Source organism: Chlamydotis macqueenii, chromosome 21 (genome assembly GCF_036417535.1).
Source record: "Chlamydotis macqueenii isolate bChlMac1 chromosome 21, bChlMac1.mat, whole genome shotgun sequence".
Taxonomy (NCBI): domain Eukaryota; kingdom Metazoa; phylum Chordata; class Aves; order Otidiformes; family Otididae; genus Chlamydotis; species Chlamydotis macqueenii.
Genome location: NC_141576.1, coordinates 2,805,403 through 2,819,458, shown reverse-complemented (window position 1 = coordinate 2,819,458; position 14,056 = coordinate 2,805,403). Strand labels below are relative to the sequence as shown.

General features: G+C 44.5%; 1 protein-coding gene across 2 annotated transcripts; it reads left to right on the top strand.

The window, feature by feature from the left end:
- Positions 1–444: 444 nt before the first annotated feature.
- On the top strand, positions 445–13,121 carry MMP23B (matrix metallopeptidase 23B). 2 transcript variants are annotated; one of them, XM_086764525.1, is made up of 8 exons: positions 445–654; positions 4,484–4,629; positions 7,107–7,246; positions 8,496–8,663; positions 9,836–10,000; positions 10,885–10,995; positions 11,892–12,018; positions 12,698–13,121. In XM_086764525.1, exons 1-8 carry the CDS (start codon positions 484–486, stop codon positions 12,870–12,872), a joined length of 1,203 nt encoding a protein of 400 aa, XP_086620651.1. In that variant the 5' UTR covers positions 445–483; the 3' UTR covers positions 12,873–13,121. The 2 variants fall into 2 exon arrangements, with proteins under 2 accessions (XP_086620651.1, XP_086620653.1); XM_086764527.1 differs by having other exon boundaries at positions 455–654; positions 4,488–4,629.
- Positions 13,122–14,056: the final 935 nt, after the last annotated feature.

The following is a 14,056-nucleotide window of genomic DNA, read 5'->3' as shown; positions in this document are numbered from 1 at the left end:
TGTTAAGCATCCCTAATGAAACATTCCAAGGGCATGATGCTGGCTTCTGGATTCCCTTTTTCTGCCCCCTCCCCCAATTGTTTCATTACATAAAGCTGACAACTGCAGATCTGTCCTCTGGTGATTATACAGTCAGTTAAAGAAAAGAGTTCATGTCCATCCCAGCTTGTTTCACTTTGCTGCTTTTCCTCCGCCAGCCCAACTTTCAGCTGCAGTAATATGATACCACTTGGCAGAGGCTAAGAGAATCTTTGGCACATTGGAAAGAGGCTTAATGTAAAGTCTACTTTTTTTTTTTTATTATTTTTTTTTTTTTTAGGGCTTTTTGAAACTCTAGCGATTCTGCACAACTTTGGCAGTAACTGCAGGGCTACTCACAGATGCTCCAAATGCAACTGTGAGCAAAAGGATTACCAATGCAGTCTGTGAAGAGAATGTCTTAGTATCTGTCACATCTCCCTCTAAAAAGTATTAAAGAGTGACATGGATCAAGTAGAATCAGTTTCTGCAAGCAGAAGGAAGAGCTTCCTCTCATTTGACAAGAAAAAAAGCCATGGCTGTAGAACCATCGTGGGATTTTTATGCATATTCCCTGTGGTGTCTTTGCTGGCTATTGTGAGAGATCCAGCTGGAGCTGCAGTTCAGAAAAGTCAGGTAGGCAAAAGGATCTCATTCTTAAATGCTTAAAAGGGGGCGGGGGCATCAAATATATGTGCATGTGTATTCTTTTTAGAAGATGAGTGAATTCGGGAAGCACTCTAAACAATACGTAAATAACTGCTAAGGAAACAAGACCTGTTTATGGCTGTTTGAGTCTGTTTTTGCAAAAGATCCTAGAAGGTAATTATGCATCCGAGTAGCATCACATTATTAGAGATGTGTATGCAGCTTGCAGACAACCAAACAGTGAATGCACAGAAGATGTGGGGGACTTTACCTCAGAGCTTTGCTTTTCTTCTGAGTACCTCTGCTCTCCCAGCCTGGTATGATGTGGCACGTATATATTCTGATTCCCGGAGCAGCTGAGCTTTCCCAGGAGCTCCAGAGGCAGGGCTCTGGTGTGTAAGATCTAAAGTGCCATTTAATGCTGGACCTACAGAAACTATTAGCTGATATTAACTCTTTCAAGATCCATCCATTAGCAAGGTATGAGGACAAATTGGTCAGGCGGAACTGTAGCAAGGCTCTAGGGCTCCCAGAAGCTGATCTTAATTTTTGCTTTTAGCTTAATTTTAGCTTTTACTTTTATAAAAAAAAAACCCAATCTTCTCTAAGTGCTTGCATCCCCTCCTGCTGTTTGTGTTTATGAAGATCCAGAAATAGCACCCCTTGGTTGTATCACATGCTCAGGGCTCTTATTAATTGGTAGTAAGGTGCAGAGTTATGTTACTGTTTAGTTTATGAAGGGAGAACTGCAGGACTAGGAGAGAGGGGAATGAATTACATTAATTACAGCTCAGTGAAGTAAATTAATGGCAGTCTGACAGCACAGGGCGAATAATGTAGAGCAGGGATGTTGACCAGTGTCTGCTTTTATCTTTAATGTGGGTGCCTATTGAGAGTTGAAGCACCTGTCCTAGTACCTCCTAAGCTTTTTGAATATTTGAGACCTTAACCCACATTCAAATGAGTTTCCTCCTGGGAGCGGCTGATCTCTTCTCCAGTTCTGAGAATTCCCATAGTCTTGGTTCTTTGGCATCCAGACAGATCCTTTGATCCAAATTATACTGTGAATTTTTTAAGTAGGTCATTCCATTTCTGCTGGAATCCTACATCTGAGGTACAGCATATGTGTGCTACCCCACCCTTCCCAATTCGTTTTTTAACACATTCTTAGTTAAAAGCATCCTGTTGCACCAGTGGTAGGCAGAACAAAGACTGGAGTAGAACAGAGACTGAGCAGAATGTCTGAGCGAGAGAACTCAACCCTCTGCACCTTTCTTGGCTAGTGACTGGGTCAGATACAGGTTTCAGTGATTGCTGTTGGGCCTGAGTCACCCTTACTTTGTTTTGGGTTTTTTTGAGGATAAGCTCACTAGGGACTCAGACTTCCCCACCCCCCCACTCCCCCCCCCTCGCCCCTTTGCTTGTTCAGCACTCATTGCCTTAGGGTTTTACACTCAGTGGTCATAAAAAGGCAGTAATTTTTCTCTCTTGGGGCTGCAGGAGTTTTCCTTTCAGAAGGAGAAGCAAGCAGGCTGTTTCTAACTATCTAATTTTCCTCTGCTGATACTGAGGAGGCTTTAAGAAGACTCTTAGGATTTCAGCCTGTGCTGGTGTAATTTAACAGCCCAGTGGAAGAGGGGGCAGAATGGGCAGTGGCCATTACTCAGCCTGTGCAGCTTACACCTCAGTGTGTTACCGTAAACTGGAAATGGCACCAGCTGGGCTGTGAATTACAGGGGCTAGAAGGCAAATGTGCTGTGTGTTCTGCTGGCTTTGCTAAGGAGCAGGAGCATCTGTCACAAGGATGAACAGCTCCTGAAGGGTGTTAATACCTTACCTCAGCCCGTCAGAAGTTATCAAGTCTCCCGAGTCAGAGGGCGTAGACTGAGAATTCACAGTACTGGTGATCCTGTGCTCTTCCTGAGTGATGCCAGAATGAGTGTGTAATCAGCCCAAACACTGGCAGGGGATCGTAGAGAAGACAACAAAGGCAGAAAGGATTTGCCTAATTCTACCCTACTTGAAAGAACTGCAAAAAAAAAAAAAAAGAAGGGAAAATATGTCATTATTCTGTAATTATGAGTTAGTCTTCTCCAGGCTTCTCTTACAGCTGCAGCAGGTCATTGATACACAGGCTAGCTGATCCTTTACTCTGTGCTGCTCAAATGAATCAAAATTTTCCCTTCGTATCAAGGGAAAACAGCACTCAGAGTAGAATCAGAGGTAAAAGCCGCTGGAGGTGAAGGGAGAGGGACGATAGCCAGTGTACTCGCATCACACGTGCCTTGGTGAACGAGGGGCTAGGCCTTGAGCTGAGTGAACCAAAAAGTATGGGTTCCTCAGCCAGATCCTTTAATACAGCCAACAAAGTGACAACAGTTAAAAGGGAAAAGTGACCCTGTGTTTTCTTTCAAGAGCAAATTGGCATCTGAAGGCTCCCAGAAATGTGACCAAATGCCCTGCCAAAAGTTTGCAGCTTAAAAGGCAAGGTATTAGTTAACATCTCTGTGTCTCATAGGAGCCGTTCTATGGCCTTTGCATTCCTTGCATTCAAAGACTCCGCTGATTTCAGTTTGAGTCGGATCCACAGCTAATCTGGAAGAAAGACCAAAAGACTGTCCTTCTTGGAAAGAAAGATACTGAGATTAGAAGAAGATAGAAGCTAGTATGGCTCACAGACATGACCAAAAGAGACTGATTTCCCTCAGCTTTTGCCCATCATGGCTAGCAGTAATCATGGAGAGATGCTAGTGATTTGGGCAGTATCTGGCAGCTGTTGCTTTGAGCTTCTTGTCTTTTCTTGCAGCTTGCTTGCTGTGAAAGCAGGGGTATGCTGTTTTGACTCTCAGAGCCTCAGCTCTTCCATGAGTAAGGTGAAGACAGCTCTTGATTTCTGTAGAATGTGCTGTGAAGCTGAAAAAACTCATACTGGTGCAGCTTTTGTAACATTGCCACTGTACCTATTGCTTAGTGAGAGTCTTGGTGCCTCTGGAGCCAAGGTGACCCAGAGATATTCAGTGTCTTCGTCCTCAAAAGGGGAGATAGAGCAGGCAGACTTCTAGAGCTGTGTTGGGTCCCATTCTGTTAGCTCCCCTACTCAGGTCTAAAAGGCTTTTATAGTTTGAGTCAGACCTGCCACCAAATTTGATGTCTTTTACTGTGTGATGGCTTTAAAAGCACTCCAGGGTTTCCAGGGCTTCTATTTACTTTGAAGGCATTTCAGATCCACACTGCAGCTTTATAAAGAGCTTTCTGCACAGAGGCTCTCCTGTTTTACTCATTTGTCCAGCATTTCATTTCTTCTGTGGTGAGGATGGAGAGCAATAGCTAAGTCAAAAGGAAATGAAAACTTTCCAGGAAGAGCTGCAGACTGACTGTGGCCAGAAGCCTACTGAGGCCTCGTTTCTGCTCCATCTGTGCTGCGCTCCAGGAGCAGAGCAGAGTGGCTGCGGTGCCCTGTTCTGGAATTGTGCAGGAGCTCAAAGGAGCCTACAGCATTGATCCTCTGTGATCCCGTGTTGAGGAGTGCTGCTCTCTTCCTTGCCTTGCATGTCTGATCTAAGGCATGCCCCAGGAACTCCTCGCAGTATAGCCCTTCTTTTGCTCTGTCTTGGTTTTGTTCAGCACGCTCGGAACAGGCACACTTTGCAAAGCACTGACCAGCCAATGCTCTAGCCTTGTCTCCTGGACGCCCGTAAGGGAGGACAAGTTGTGCTCCTCAGCTTCCAAATGTCCCATACCTGGTAGTTTTTCTTTTACACTGTTCAATCCTGCAGTCTCTCCCATTTCCTTCAACCTCCTGTTTTGTTTTTTTAAGGAAGACGCCACACCACCTGATCTTCATGGAGCGAGTGCCTCTGCTTTGCGCAGTCCAGCTTTCCCACCTCAGCCTCCGGCACGGAGAAAACGATACACGATCACACCAGGGCACTTGAAATGGGACCACTTCAACTTGACGTATAAGTACGGACTTGTGTTAGCCCTAAGAGTTAGCGTTTTCTAAGTATGCTGCGGTCTGAGTTTTTCCTGCCATGGGTATAGATATTAACCATTGGAATGTTGCTGATCCCTTTGCTAGTGAATGGATAGCTGCTAAAGCTAAAGTTCCTCCAAAGGAACTATTTCCACAAAGGCTACCTACACCTCTCACCTCAGCTGTGGATCCTGTGAAGCACCGTCACTGCAGGAGAAGCTGGTAGCACATATGGCTGCGTGGTGAGGCTACTTGCAGTAAAACTGACCATGCAGGGGTGGATTCAGGCTTCAGACAGGCTTCCCAGAGCCAGGGGCTTCCCTCGGAAGGTAGTGATTGGAATATTAACTGTGTCATGCCGGTGTTTTTAAAAGAGCTCTGTCTGAACCTAAATCATCACCGAGGGAAATGGCTGTTGAAAGGTTCTGTGATTTCAGGAGGACAGAGCTCTGTTAGTGCTGAGTGCTTTTAGGAATCTCTTTCTCCCTGTTGTCTTTAGGATAGGATTTCAACTCTTAGATTACTAACAAACAAACAATAAAAAGCCCTTGGCCATTCTAGGGTGAGTGAATGTTAACCCTAATATTTTCAGACACTCTGCCAAGGAAGGTGGCTGTCCAGATTACTGGTTTGCATCTGGGTTTACCCCTGCTCAGAACCAGCAGCACTTTGGCCGGACCATACAGCCATAGTGTGATCTGTTTTTGATACGGTGGAGCTGTGTAGATGTGTAATGCTAGTACTGCTTTCACAAGCAGGCTGTTCAGAGACAAAGGTGATGGACTCCTATGGATTTTCATGCTGAACTGTTTCTCGGTGCTGTCTGCCTCTGCTGCTGGCATAAGGCAATGTCAGTCCTGTGTGGTGTTTACCTTTGGAGCAGCTCTCTTCCTTATTTTAGCAGGGGCCAAACAGCCCCTGAAACTACAATGGGCTCCTGAGAGGATGATGTTTCTCTCTGGGAAAATATTAATGGCGTTGTTAAATGTTCTTCAGGAGCTGTAGCCTGAGTTCACACAGAGCAAGGTTCAGGGAATCCCCTTAGAAACAGCTTCCTAAGATGAGCACTGGCACTAGAATCAGACTGTCACAATAAACGTCAGACTAGCAGGAGTCCTGGAGGTTTGACTGAACAAAGGCCTGTTGTCCACTCCTACCTGAGAGTCTGCACCTTGCTGGAGGCACAGGAGCCAAATCAGGTTTTTTTTTTTTTCAATGTCTTACGTGATTACAAAGGTCCTTTTAATGTGGCTGCTAACTCCAGCCACTCCTGACTTTAAAGTAAAGAGTAAGCCCCAAACCTGACCTCTTCAGAGAGCTGCCATCACTAACTGTTAAACCACAGTGGTTTGAACAGCAGGCACACTGGATTTTGGAAAACACTTGGAAAGTGGCCTCTCTTGTCATTGGGCTGAGGACATGATCGTGGAGCTGCGAGGGTTCTCTCATGCTCTAGCTCTGAAAAGCTGACCAGACTGTCACTGGAACAGCTGGGGGAGTGATGTGAACCTGACTTCTTCACACCGAGCAGAGAACATAGATCTCCCTTTACGCTCATCCCAGACAGGCTAAGCCTCATCATAGTCTTAATTGTCCAGGTTTACACTCATTAACAGCCTGGCTTGATACGAAACCTTCTGCTCCCTTTAGGATGTGCTGGGACGAAGGGAGAACATAAAGAGCATAGCTAAAATACAACCAGAGGGGATAGCAGAATATACACAACTTTTCCCAATTGCTACACTTCAGGCAATTTCCTGAATGCAGATCTTCTTGTGGGACAAGGTAAGTTTCTAGGAGCCATCTGTACATTTCCATGGTTCTGCTGTCCTGCACCAGTAGTTTTCTTACAGTTGACCTGCGGCCCAAGAAAAAAAACCTCTCTTGAGTCTCTCTCCCAAATAATGAGATTTTTTCAAAGAAGATAACTTGTTTTTTTCTATCAAATCTTTGATATCCTTTGGAACCCTCTTTCAAAAGTTCTGCCTGGGAGTGTTCTAATTCAGTGCGTGCACACACCTTGTATCCCAGGTGTTAGAGTTACCTAGTCTGCTGCTGAAACGCAGTTCTTTACTCTTCTAGCAGCACAGCACAACAGACTGGGAGATGTTAGGATAAAAATGGTTTTTCAAGATAATCTTGTCTAAAATGATGTGCTTTTTCCAAGATAATCTTGTCTAAAATGATGTGCTTTTTCCAAGATAATCTTGTCTAAAATGATGTGCTTGAGGGAGGGACAAAAGCTGTAGTCCAGAACATGTGATTGTAAAGAACATCGGTAATACATTGGTCCCTGTAAGGGTTTTGTTAAATATTCTTAATATTCGGTTCAAGCTACTCCTGTTGTGAACCTATGAGTGAATGGAAGGACTTGATTGATGCAGGCTTGAGAGCTTTCAGCTGATGTTTGAGAAGGGATGATGTTGATGTTTGAGCCTTTTCCTGAAGTTGTTTTGTGTTCCTACAGAATCCTGTCCTTCCCAAGAAACCTCATAAATGCCAGGGACACTCGCAAAGGACTAGCGGCTGCCTTCCGAATGTGGAGTGAAGTTTCACCGTTCAGCTTCAGAGAAGTGCCGCGCCACGTAGCTAGTGACTTGAAAATAGGTAAGGCTGCACGGGCTTCTGGGCTGACAGGACACTGTTGTGCATGTTAACTCTGCAGGGGACTTGTAGAGTTTCAGTATGTGAACCAGGAGTTCGGAGGCAGGAGATGGACCTCCTTGGCTGTGTGGACTCCGCAGGGCCTCTTGGATAAGGCTCGAGGCTTCGTTTGCCTTTAGTCAGGTAGAGAAGCTACTTCTAGTGGCCCTGAGGAAATGCTGATATCGTAATTAACGCTTTCTGTGAATCTTGCAGTCAGGAAGCTTTACATGTTTAACAAGAATTAACCCTCAAAATCTGCCACTGGGACAGGATTATCTCTGTTCCACACATGGGGAAACTGAATATTGAAAGGTGAAATGACGTATCCAGGGTCACGCAGAGCCAAAGAGCAGGGGATGGATCCCGGCTTGTCTATGGTTTTAGTCTCCCTTTGGTTAATCCAGTTGAAGCACCGTCTTTTCTCTGTCCTCCCTCTCTCCTCCTCTTCTTGCTGTGTATCGCTGTGCAGTAGTTACTTCCTGAGTTTCGCTGGCCTAGAAAAATGTTACTGCTGAGGCGTTATCTGCTCACTCTCAACCCCAGATGTAAACTCTTCCTAGGATTTAAGGTCTGTGTGAAATAATTACTTCCTGTGCAGATGGCAGCAATATTGAGATAACATGCACATTTACTGTTGTTTCACAATGTGTTCTTCACTCTCGTGTTGCATGACGCTATTTACAAGCACATGGCGTGGCTTCCCAGGGGCCTGTCCTGCTGCCACGCATGAGCTCCAGGTGGCCCAGTCCCAGCAGACGCAGGGTACACTGCGATGCTGTCGTGATGCTAACAAAAAGAGGGCAAGCAGCTGTGACTCTAAGGCTATCTGTTTGTTTATGTTTAAAATGGAACAATTCCGTCCTGGGGTTATCATCTCACTGTCTAACTTCTCTCAAAAAAAAAAAAAAAGTTTCCATGTGATGTTGTAAAAATGGCTCAGCATTCCTTTCTGAGAAGGAGACTCATTTGTGGCCATTGGAAACAGCTCTAAGTCCAGGGTCATCACAGGGCTGGGTACAGTTTGCATCGCATAGCCGTCGTTCCTGACAATGGCTGTGCATTTATTTTTCCTTTTCTGACTCTGTAGGTTGGAAAACATGTAGGATATCATCAGAGATTTATTTTTTGTAAAGCACAAGTTTACAGATGTCTGTGTCCTGGACAGGCCTACCCTGCTTGATACACTAAATCTGCTGCTTTTTTTCCACAGGCTTCTACTCTATCAATCACACGGACTGTCTGGAGTCTCTCATTCACCACTGCTTTGATGGAACAACAGGGGAACTTGCCCACGCCTTCTTCCCACCCAACGGGGAAATCCATTTTGATGACCATGAGTACTGGATATTGGGGAACACGCGCTTCAGCTGGAAAAAAGGTAACGTGTTTCTCAGGGAGCACTCGGGGAGCCTGCAGGATTTAGGTTTTTGGTCCTTGTTGTGGGGTTTACCTAGTACAGGAGAGACCACAGGAATGTTTGTGATTTTCTGTAGTTTTGGAAGTTGTTGGTCTTGCTGTCACGTGACTGAGCTGCTCTAGGGGACTTTGTTTGGTGGCAGTGCCATTTCTTTCTAATAGTTCAGTGGACTTACTCAATACTTCAGACACATAGTCACTAACTACGGCTGGCTGCTGCCCAGGCAGGTGCATCTCTGAGAAGGGCCACGGCTTGCTGGTATGGCTGTTTACATTTTAGTTTTTCTGGGTCTGCAGTCATTTTGGGGTTTGTGGGTACCTAAAAATGTCTGTGGAGCTTACAGCTTGACATTTTTTTTTTCTTCCTGATTTTTTTTTTTTAAGCAATGTCAGAACTAACTTTTAAATTAAAAGCAGATGGTTCCTGACTAACTAGCAAATTTGGTTCATATTATACGACCAACTCAGTACTTTTTTTGAAAGTAAGATATTTTGTTTTTCACCAAATAAAGAGAGGAGGGGAGATTTTAGGTGACAGAGATGGACTTCTCCTAGCCTTCTTGCTTTCCAAAGCACAGCAACAGATAAGATCTAGGGATAAAGACCTAGGAGAGATAATTTTTAAAGCATGTTATCAAGATAGGTGTCAGTAATAACACCTCTTGAGTCATCCTTCAGTTAAAACCCACCTCTGCTGGAAGCAGGCTCCGAGCTGCTGCCGAGAAACTGGAGTTTGACATGTAGGAGATGCAGAGGTCAACTGGAGGCTCTTTCAGACCGGAATATTCCAGCCAGCAGTCTCATTCCCAAACAGCTCTGGGCTGTGGGAACAACATTAGCAGAAAGCTGACAAGAGTAAGCATTACACAGGGCCCTTGCCTTCATCCCAAGCATTACTCTTCCAGAGCAGCCTTCCTGTAGTCTGGCAGAGTGGCTTTCTGTCCTGCTGTTTGAAATTAGAAGCACGTGGAAATAACTGGCTCGTTTATTTGCACTGAGGCAGCTACAGAGATGATGAAACTGGGGCAACCTTTGATACCTTCCTACTGCTAAAATATTTCCTCTGATTTTACACCAGGATTAGCAAATGTACTTCACCACACAATGGCAGCTGTTTTTCCGTTCTTCTTCCAGGTGTTTGGCTTACAGATCTGGTACACGTAGCTGCTCACGAAATAGGACACGCCTTAGGCCTCATGCACTCCCTGAACCCCAACGCCCTCATGCACATCAACGCCACCTTGACTGGGAAAAAGACCATCTCTCAAGATGAAGTCTGGGGAATTCACAGACTTTATGGTAAGGAAGGCAGAGTTGTGCTCTGTATAAGAAACATTTGCCTGAAGTGTCAGTTGGATCCTGTGGAGCTCTCATGGTGTTAGACCCTCATTGTTTGGCAGGACTAGGCTGTGAGCTGGTGAGCAGCAGGCAGGAGCAGTCATACTCCTTTTGATGCAGAGCAGAGCTCAAAGGAGTTGTAGCATGGTCTGTTTCCAGCTTCAAATGTGATAGACAGGAGACTGGAAGTCTTAGAGACTTTGTGCTCCCACCTCCCCAGATGGCAGTTCTGGGAAAAGATTTCAGAGGGGTCAGTCCACTCTGGCCTCCGACTGCTCTGAGCTGCTGCAGCAGAGGTGCCCAGCTCTGGGCATGGACTCTTTGGGCCGTTTGTCCTCTGGCTTTACAAGAATAAAAGGCCAATATTAGCTGTGGAGAGCTCTGATTTGCATTTATATGTTTGCAAGCATCAGGTGCACAAAAGGGAAAGGAAAAGCTCGTGTGCAAAAGAAAGGGGGAAGGCAAACAGCTGTTAATTACTTCTTTGGCTGGACTCACATGTGTTAATAGAAGCTAACAAAACTCTACACAAACCAAACAGGCTGGGCCAGATTCACTTGTCTGCTGCTCTTCAGACATCACCTAGTGTAGGACTGACTTAGAAATAGCAATGCTCCTGGATCTCAGATGGTACTGCGTGAAAGTAGCTCAGTCTCTACCCTGCTGCTCACATAGTAATGGCACCCTGCTCTATTTATTGTGCTCCTGGTTTAGGTGCTGTCCTGGCCACGCTCTACCTATTGTTCTTTACAGTGCACAGTCTGATTTACCTGAAATGTCAGTTTGTTTCTCAGCAGGAACAGTCTGCCTCAGTCCCTCTGATGCCTTGTCTCCTTGTCTTTCAGGATGTAAAGACAGATTATTTGTGTGCTCAGCGTGGGCACAAAAAGGTTTCTGCGAGAAACGCAGGAAGTTGATGAAAAAGCACTGTCCATCTGCCTGTGACTTCTGCTATGGTGTGTAACTTCCGGGATCCGTGGTGGGGTTTGCACAGAGGGAGGAGGCAAAAGTTAATTGGTGTTTGCTGCAGGGAGAGGCAGGATCTTATCCCACTCTAGGGAGCAGAGTGCTTAAACAGTTGTGGACTAGAACATTGAATTGTCCCGTTCTTCTCTAGTTTAACTGAAGCAATGATTGATAGGGAGTTTCTGAGAACGCAACTGCTCTGTGTGCCTCAGACTGCTTCCCTTTTGAACCCAGCTGAGGAACTGAGATGCTGATGTGTTAAATTCAGAGATCAGAGCTGTGTACAGTTCCTGATGCGGTGCTGGGACATAAACAAGAAAAATGGCATCTCGAGCAAAGCTGGACTTGAGCTGCTCTGCAGATGACGTGTGTTAATCAGCGTATCTAGTCTCTGGTTTATAAGCCCAGATAAGAGACTAATGCAGCAGTGGGTCAACTTACTGCAGCTGTGGAATTAAGCATCAGATAAATAGCTACTGCTCTTAAGTATGGTATGGCTAGTAAGTCTTTCTTTCTCCAGTACAGAGGTATTTTTTTTTTTCAGACCAGATGATAGAAAAATGCAAAAATGCAGTCAGATAATTACAGCCCCATATATTCTAGAGGACTGTTCATACACTGCATGTATACGCTCCTATAGATGTATGAAATGGGCAAGTTGATTTTTTTTACCCGTCTCTGTCAGTTCACATGCCACAGAATTGTTATCTGTGCATATGAATGTTATGTGTCTATCCAAGAACTGCTCAGCAGGAGACATTTTTAAATTATTACTTTAGTCTTTCAAAACACTTTCACAGAATTAAGTTATCACCTAAGGCACCTAAAGGCTGCTAATGAGATATGCTAACTTTTGCCATTTCTTTCTCTCACTTCTGGTGGATAGAATTCCCATTTCCAACGGTCCCCCCCACTCTGCCCCCGCCAAGGACGAAAACCAAGGTGGTTTCTGAAGGCAGGAATGTCACCTTCCGCTGTGGACAGAAGATAATTCATAAAAAAGGCAAAGTCTAGTAAGTGCGCTCTCATTTATTCCAGTCCGTTAGGAGATTTTGCAGCTTATATCCATCCAAAAAAAAGGATGAGGGAGGATGACAAAACAGTGTAAATGAGAGTGTAGTTTATCGGCTCATTTGGTGCCCGGAGTAGAAAGAAGAGTGCCTGGCTGACAGGGAGAAGGGACTCTGCAAATATTGTTCGTGCCCTTGCAAGGCATTTAGCGTGAAAGCAGAGCTATTCAGAAACGAGCAAACTGAGTTGAAAAAGGATAAAATCCAATTCACAGCTATAGCACAGAGATAATTCTTATCCTCAAGTCAAATTCCCTGCCCCATATTTGCAAAAAAAAACTACAGTCTTAAATTTATCCCTTCAATTAATAGTCTGTTAGCTCTTACTAATGTACAAGTGTGCTCTTTCTGGCTGTATCCAAAATTTGGAGATACACCTGAGTCCATGGGTTAGTTTAGCCTGAGGACCCAAAATCCCATCAGTTTCCAGTAAGATTCAAGCTCCTGCATGGCCCTTGGATAGGGCCCTGAACTGTACAGGTAAAACATAACCTTGCTTGGCTGAAGTCCCATCTGGTGTACACTTACTCAAGCAGAACTGCCAGGGACAATGAACCACTCACACGCATTGCATTGTACTGAGCATTCGGTAGTTTAATTTCTGTCATTTTTCTTTTGACAGCTGGTACAAAGATAAGGAGCTGCTGGAATACTCGTATCCAGGTTACTTGTCCTTAAATGAGGATCACATGAGCATCATTGCAAATGCAATTAATGAAGGAACTTATACTTGTATAGTAAAGAAAAAAGAAAGAATCTTGACAACTTATTCCTGGAGAATCAGACTGAAGCACTAACGAGGACCCTGGAACGAGCACTTCAATTACTGCTAGTTCTGTTTCAAATTCAAAATATTTCTTTGGCATTTTATATTTAATCTCCAGTAGTGCAACTGAACTTCTAAATCAGCTGCTTCCATTCCTTGGGCAAGAGACACTCGGAGACTTCATTACTGGAAAGTAAAACTTTACAAAAGTAGTTTTATGATAAAGAATTTATCAAATACATGCTGTACAAAGAATTAAAATTTTAAAAGAAGTGTCAGATTTTGCAGTTAAACTACATGGATCCCTGCGGACTGCTGAAAAACAAATGGATGAACAGAGTGATGGCTCAGCTATGCTGCAGACGTAGTGTGGAAGGAGAATGGCCGGTTATGCTCTGTAAGTGTTTTGCCTTTTTTTTTTTAAGATCCTGATACACAGCACTAGAAGAACTTCTTTAAAAAAATGTGTAACTTACTTAATATTACTTTTTCTTTTACTTGTCAGGAGGAGGATGTAGGGTCACAACCACCCCTTTCTGATTATTCCGTTCCACATTTTGACATGTTCAGTCCCAGTATCCACAGAACATCTTCTTTCCCCCCAGCTGCTTTCCTGGGGTTTGTATTTATGACTGACTGGTGTAATCTTCTCCTAGTATACTATTTCCCTCCCTCAGCAGCTCCTCATAACTTATCCTTTAGGGGTCTGAGCAATAAGTTGCTCAACTCCTTCAACAGAGATGAAGTAATTTCCACCACACTCCTCCCCCAGTCACCCAAGTGACAAGGTAAACGTGCCACAAATGGAAACCAGCATTAACAGTGGTAGGCAAAGCCTAGCGCACGCGAATGTCTACAGCGGTGGAGCATTCCTTTGCAGTTAGGAATCCCTGACAGTCATGACTTCTACCAAGGTTGTCATTAAGGAGTACAGCAGCCTACAGTGCTCTTAGCTTAGCTTCATCCGTTTTCATTATTCTCTGAAACAGGTTTCTTCCTCCTTAAAAGCACCACCAGAACCACAGAGCATCACTGCAGTCCAGGAAGACCTCTGTGGTAGAGCTGAAAGGCTCCAGCAGTCCAATTCTCCTCTGTTCTAGGACAGTTTTACCACTACAGTTAGCTAAGAGTACAGCACAGTATAAAACAACTTAACTTACTTAACTTCATGTGTCTTTGCATGGATAAGCTCAGGATCATAAAAGGCAAGCACTC

Coding starts and splice junctions, on each gene's coding strand:
- MMP23B (XM_086764525.1), top strand. CDS start 484: ATGGATCAAGTAGAATCAGTTTCTGCAAGCAGAAGGAAGAGCTTCCTC. Junction 4,630..7,106: donor CACTTCAACTTGACGTATAA/GTACGGACTTGT, acceptor GTGTTCCTACAG/AATCCTGTCCTTCCCAAGAA. Junction 10,996..11,891: donor TGCCTGTGACTTCTGCTATG/GTGTGTAACTTC, acceptor TCTGGTGGATAG/AATTCCCATTTCCAACGGTC.